The sequence below is a fragment of the Priapulus caudatus genome, unplaced genomic scaffold, assembly GCF_000485595.1.
Source record: "Priapulus caudatus unplaced genomic scaffold, Priapulus_caudatus-5.0.1 Scaffold6090, whole genome shotgun sequence".
Taxonomy (NCBI): domain Eukaryota; kingdom Metazoa; phylum Priapulida; class Priapulimorpha; order Priapulimorphida; family Priapulidae; genus Priapulus; species Priapulus caudatus.
In genome coordinates, this window is record NW_014583151.1 from 1 (window position 1) to 6491 (window position 6491).

The 6491-nt window shown below is 49.9% G+C and overlaps 1 protein-coding gene across 1 annotated transcript; it reads left to right on the forward strand.

The window, feature by feature from the left end:
• Window positions 1-88: 88 nt before the first annotated feature.
• LOC106820048 lies at window positions 89-5672 on the forward strand (the record flags this gene model as incomplete). Its single annotated transcript, XM_014824606.1, has 3 exons — window positions 89-167; window positions 4824-5030; window positions 5331-5672. Coding segments are annotated over 3 exons (628 nt in total), but the record flags the coding sequence as incomplete, so codon positions are not given.
• Between the last annotated feature and the right edge of the window lie 819 nt (window positions 5673-6491).

The following is a 6491-nucleotide window of genomic DNA, read 5'->3' on the forward strand; positions in this document are numbered from 1 at the left end:
CATTACCCCACAGACATTTACCCCTCGAGCAATTTACCCCCGGACATTTACTCACTTTGGTCTTTTAATTATATTCATTGTTGAACAGTGATACAGGGCAGGAGGTCGAGGCAGGAGGGAAGAGAGTGTGGGGAGTGAGAGGGGAGAGGCTGGAGGAAGGTGGAATGGTAAGAGGAGCGAGAGGGGAAGGACGGTGGAGGAGGGCAGGAGGAGGAGAGGAGGTGCGAGAGGAAGAGAGGTCGAACGTGGGGAGAACGTGGTGGAGCGATGAGGAGAGGAGAAAGGTGGAGGAGAGGAAAGAAGGGGAGAAAGTGGAGGAGGGGGAGGAGCGAGTAGATGAGGTGGAGGCCGGAGGAGATGGAGAGGAGGAGAGGTGGAGGAGAGTAGAGAGGAAGTGGAGGAGGAGGAGCCGGGGAGAACAAGTGGGGAGAACGTGGCCGAAGAAGGATGGGGAGGAGGAGGAGAGGGGTGGAGGAGGAGGAGGAGATGAGGTGCGGGGAAGAGGAGAGGAGAGGAGGATGAGAGGAGGTGGGGAGGAAGGAGGTTTAGGAAGGGCCGCCACTGTACCTCTCTACTCATCACTCCACTCCTCTCCTCCCTTTCTCCTCCCCACGTTCTCCCCCTCCTCCTCTCCCGCATCTTCCTCTCCTCCTCCTCCACCTCTCCTCCCTCCTCTCCCTCTCCTCCTCCTCCACCTCATCTCCTCCTTCTCCCGCCTCCTCCTCCTCTCACACGCTATCTCCCCACCTCCACTACAGTGGCCCTCCGCTACCTCCTCCCCTTCTCTACTTCTCCAACCCTTCTATCTTCCCTCCTCCTTCCTCCTCCTCCTCCACCTCCTCTCCTCTTCTCTTCTCCGCGCTCCCCTCCATCCACCCTTCTTTTCCTCCTCCTGCTACCTTCTCCTTCGTCCTCTAACTACCCTCCTCTCCCCTCCTGCCTTCTCACCTTCTCCCCCCTCCTCCTCCACCTTCTGCCTCCCGCCTTCTCACCACCTTTTCCCACACGTTTCACCCCCATTCCTCCTCCGTCCACCTGCCTCTCCTCTCCTTCTTCTGCCACCACCTCCCCTTCTCCTCTCCTCCCCTTACTCCTCTCCTCCTCCTCCTCCACCATTCTGCCCCTTCTCCTCCTCCTCCAGCCTTCTTCCCCTCCTCATCCCTCCACCACGTTCTCCCACGTTCTCCCCTCTTCTTCCTCACCTCCTCTCCCTTTCCTCCTGCTTGCCTCCAGCCTCCTCTCCTTCCTCTTCCTCGCACCACCTTTTACCCACGCTTCTCCCCCTCCTCCTCTACCACCTTCTTTCCTTCCTGCTCGACCTCCTGCTGTATCACTGATTCAAACAATGAAATAATAAACACCAAGTGAGTAAATCTCCGGAGGTAATTGCTCCGAGGAGGTAAATGTCTGTGGGTAATTGTCCGGGGGTAAATGTCCGGTGGTAATTGTCCGCAGGGTAAAGCCGGGGGTAAATGTCCGTGGGGTATTGTCCGGGGGGTAATTGTCCAAGGGGTAATTGTCTCAGGCGGTGAATGTCGGGGTGTGCAATGCATGGGGTAATTGTCCGGGGCGGTAATTTTGGGGGAAATGTCCGGGGGGTAATTGTCCGGGGTTAAATGTCGCGGGGGGTAATTGGTCCAGGGTAAATGCGGCGTGGGTAAATGTCCGGGGGGGAATTGTCCGGCGGGGTAATTGTCCGGGGTGATTGTTCGGGGGGTGAAAGGCAATGGGGGGTAATTGATGTCCGGGGGTTAAATTGTCCGGGGTAATTGTCCGGGGGGTAAATGTCCGGGGTTAGTAATTGTTCCGGGAGTAATTGTCCGGGGTAAATGTCCGGGAGGTAATTGTCCGTGGGGTAAATGTCCCGGGGGTAAAATGTCCGGGCGGTATTGTCCTGTGGGGTAAATGTCGCGGTGGTAATGTCCGTGCGTAAATGTCCGGGGGTTATATGTCCGGGGGTAAATGTCCGGGGGTGATTGTCCGGGGGTAAATGTCCGGGGGGTAAATGTCCGGAGTAATTGTCTGGGGGTATTTGTCCTGAACCTGCAAACTCATGTGCTGTTAACTTGCCTTAACAAAGCCAAGAAATACAGGATTTCTAGGACAACTACCCCCTGGACACATTTACCCACCGGACAATTACCCCCGGACAATTACCCACGCGAGGACAATTTACCCACCTGGACGATTACCCACCCGGACAATTTTTACCGACAGGACAATTACCACCAGGACATTACCCACCGGAACATTAGCCACCAGACAATTACCCACACAGGACAATACGCCACCAGGACATTACGCCACCTAACACTTCCAATAAGGGAAAAATTCCCCCTTCGTAAATTTTTGTCCGCTGCAATACATAATGTATGTCTGGAAAAGAGAGAAATGCGCTACCCATGTGTTCTAGAGAACAGCGGCGTCGATATTGGGACGGGGGGGAGTCGGCCTCTACCTCTTATAATGACGGAAATGTTGTATCCCCAAATGATCTTGCTCTTGGCCATGTATGTTATGTTATGTAACTGTTTGTGCGTGTGTGCCAGGAGGGTCGTAAATCCCGGGAGGATGGGGGGATGCACCCCCCCGCTCTTGAAGGAGGGGGATGGCCTGTACAAATATATATACCCCTGAGATTTAAAAAAAAGAGAGAGAAAAATGAATAGCCAAAAAGTATGGTTTGCAAACATACAAAAACACGTGAAATTGTGAGAAATTGCAATTGTAATAATACATTTAGAGAAATAACAATTGTAATAATACATGTATTATTACTATAGTAACCTAACTGTGTACGCTCTCTGAAAAGTCATGAAAAGTGTTTTGAATCCTAACTTGTAGGGTTGAGTCTAGGGTTCAGATAGTGTCATCAGACATGAGAATATGGCCCACACTGTCAGTATGCCTCAGATGGCAGAAAAATGGCTGAAATATTTCAAAATTTTACATGCCTACGGCACGTGCCAAACGTACGGTTTGTCAAATTTGTCGGCATGTGCGTCGCATGTATGTATGCATGTATAAATGTATGTACGCTCGTGTTTGATAGTGTGTGTGTGTGTGTTTGCTGTGTGGTGTGTGTGTTTGTTCGTTTGTGTGTGTATGTGTGTGACATGTGTGTGCATGTGTGTGTATATGCTGCTGTGTGTATGTGTGTGCGTGTGTGTGCGTGTGTGTGTTGTGTGTGTGTGTGTGTGTGTATATGTGTTGTGCTGTATGTGATGTGTGCTGTGTGTGTGCTGTGTGTGTGTGTTGTGTGTGTGTGTGTGTGTGTGTGGTATGTTCGTGCGTGCGCAATCGCGCGCAACCCGTGTGCGTAAATAATTGGGGCTTGTGCATTGTGGCCTAGTATGTGATGGCTATTCGCCGACCATCCCACCCTCGCGTAGCGGCATTTACGCCGCTGGATGTTTCATTGTATTCAAGCGACCCCGAAAATGTCTAGACATTGTACGTGTGCATTGGTGGCTGCGCTTCGGTCTCCGCTGCTGATGCGCAGTGTGAAGGCGACACTTGCCGATTATGAACTTCAAATCGGGTATCGGAAAAATGTCGCAAATAAGTCAAAATACCTCGGCACGTGTCGGCGAATGTGATAGTCGAGAATTATGAAAAATCATGAAGTTTGGTCCGTAGATGACACATCATTACTGTACGGTTGTGCTTGTGGGGGGCTAGGTAATCGTCCGGGGGGGGGGGGATAATTGTCGCTGGTGGGTAATTGCTCCTGGTGGGTAATTGTCCCGGTGCGGCAATTGTCCGGGGTAGTTGTCCTAGGGGTAATTGTCCTAGTGGGGGATAATCGTCCTGGTGGGTATCGTCTGGTGGTAAATCGTCCTGCGTGGGTAATCGTCCTGGTGGGTAATCGTCCGTGGTGGGGTAATCGTCCGGCTGTGCGGTGATATCTGGGGCGCCCCGCTGTGTATTGTCTGTGCCGGGTAATTGTCCTGGTGGGTAATTGGACGGGGGGAGGTTAATTGTCGCGGTGGAGTTAATTGTTCCAGTGAGGTAAGTTTTGTCCGGATACGCAGAATACAGGTCTTTATCCATCCCGCATAAGCTTCTTACTACTACATAAATTAGGCGCAGAAGAACCTCTCTATTATACATATCCTTCCCGCCATTTCTGGCTCCTTTTCTTCAGCCGCCGTCCTTCCACGTCTATTAACTGTTCGCCGCTCGCTTGCCCCAAAAACAAACTATTCGCTGTAGCAGCCGGCACTAAATCAACACTCTGCGCGAACTCTTACACAACACTATTTACACTGCGAATCCATTATATCCGTAGCTGCGATTGCTAGTCCCCTGCCTACGCATTATTCGCGCCGCGTCCACTGCGCGCGACAGCCACACTCTCGACTGTTTCTACTACCTCGCGTGTTTCCGTATTCGGTAGTTTCGGCGGTTCGGTGGTTCGCTACTTTTTCGGCCCGTACTATTTCCGGACCTCTATTCACCGCCGCCGTCACAATATATATATATATATATATATATATAGAGAGAGAGAGAGAGAGAGAGACGAGAGGAGAGAGAAAGTGAGCAGAGAGAGAAAGAGAAAGTGAGAATAAATATAATAACTATCAGTAGATTCTGCGCTTCGTTTTCAGCATGAAGCTGCCTGTATCGATCCTGATGGCGGTGCTGGCGTCGCCGCCGCCTTTTTTTGTGCGCCGCTTGCTGCTCCCGCCTGGATATCTGCTGACTGATAAAAAGATGATTACGTTATATAGGTGCCGAGTCGCCGCCGGGCGCGTCATCCCCTCGAGGCTACAACGGAGAAGACCATTACTACGCTATTACAAGACTGTCCCTACTTTCAGGGTCGCCGCGCCTGCGCGTCGGTCAAGCTGTCGCTAGCGTCTGCTTCAGGCGGCCAGTACTGCGCTGCTGGCCGTGCACGCGGCAGCGCGGGATTCCGTGTTAGCAACGCAGCACGCCCCGGTTTCCATGGCGGAGCGTCAGGTACCACTGGCGCCCTCTTCAGGACGATGTCGGTTGGTCAGGTTCCAACTACTAGGCTTCAGCAGGTGAGCTAGTACGACTTCTTAGGTGGTCCTTCTCTTCGCAGCAGGCACTGCGACAGGCCTGTGGTGGAGTGCAGGGCGATTAGAGAACACCGCGGGGCACTTCTCCGTATAGGCAGTGTATAAGGATTAGTAGTTAGGATCGAGATATGATAAATATATATGTATATATATCTATATATATATATATATATATATATAAATATATATATATTGAAATGCAGTATATCGATAAATAACTACATGATCAGCTATGTAATCATTTAACGTTGATCAACTATGCAAAACTTGACGTGTTTCTAGGTGAGGCAGATCATCGGTGGCCCACAGAGAAGAGTCGTTCCAGCCGTCGCCCAGACCGGCGTATTCCGGACCGGATTCGGGGACGAATTCGACATCAACACGTTCGGAACGCTTCGCGCGGGCAACTTCGGAGTTCCGACCTTCGCCGGACCGTACGTGGACATCGGTCAGTTTGACTTCGCCGCCCGCAAGGAGGCGGCCTTTGCCTCCGCTCCAGGAGACTCCCGCGTGAAGGAGGGAGCTCTCCAGCAAGTTCCCGTCGGCAAACGATACAAGTCCGGATTCGCCGCATTCTTGCTTCTTATCCTGCATTCTTTTGAAGCAAATAAAAAGCGATTATAATATCAATTGTGTTTTCCTATGCTGTTTGTCATTAGATAAACGCTTTACATACGTCATCATGTAGGGTGGATATATCCATCTATTGACCAATTTATTCAAAGTATATTTGCATTACATCATCTAGAGCTCGCTACCTTTACTAAAGAGCGGCAGCGGGACTTATTTTTCATGTCAAGTTACTGCGACGAATATTTACTCTGCATTTTAAAACTATAATTCAATAAAATATTGGTTCATTTGACAGATATTGGGCATGCGCGAACACAGGTCTACCACCACGTTACCGATAAATGTGGGGTGACTAGGCAGCTTAAACGTAGCTCTCCCGTTAAATTACACGTAAAATATAATGCGACTAAGCGCCTTATGATTATTCAAGTGACTGGCGGATATATACTCTCTACATTTAAATCACAATTTCACCAAAGTACTATTTCATACATTTGATAAAGGCTGGACATGTTGCTGCATATAAATATTATCGTATATGAGACATGTCGCCATCTATTGGCTGATTTCAATTTTATTAGAGCTGTGTCAGCTAGGGCTCCCTATTATTTTTAAACAGAGGTATATGGATTACATTTGTACGTATATTTGCCGCAAGGAATATGTCCTCTCCTGTTTAAAAGTATAATTTCAACAAATATGTCAACAAAATATTGAGATATGGCAGATATGGGGCCTGCGCGAACACAGGTCTCCCGCTAAGATATTTCAATTTTATTAGAGTTGCATTAGCTAGTGCTCGCTCTGGGTAATGAACAAAGCTATACGGATTCATGTGTGTGTGTGTGTGTGTGTGTGTGTGTGTGTGTG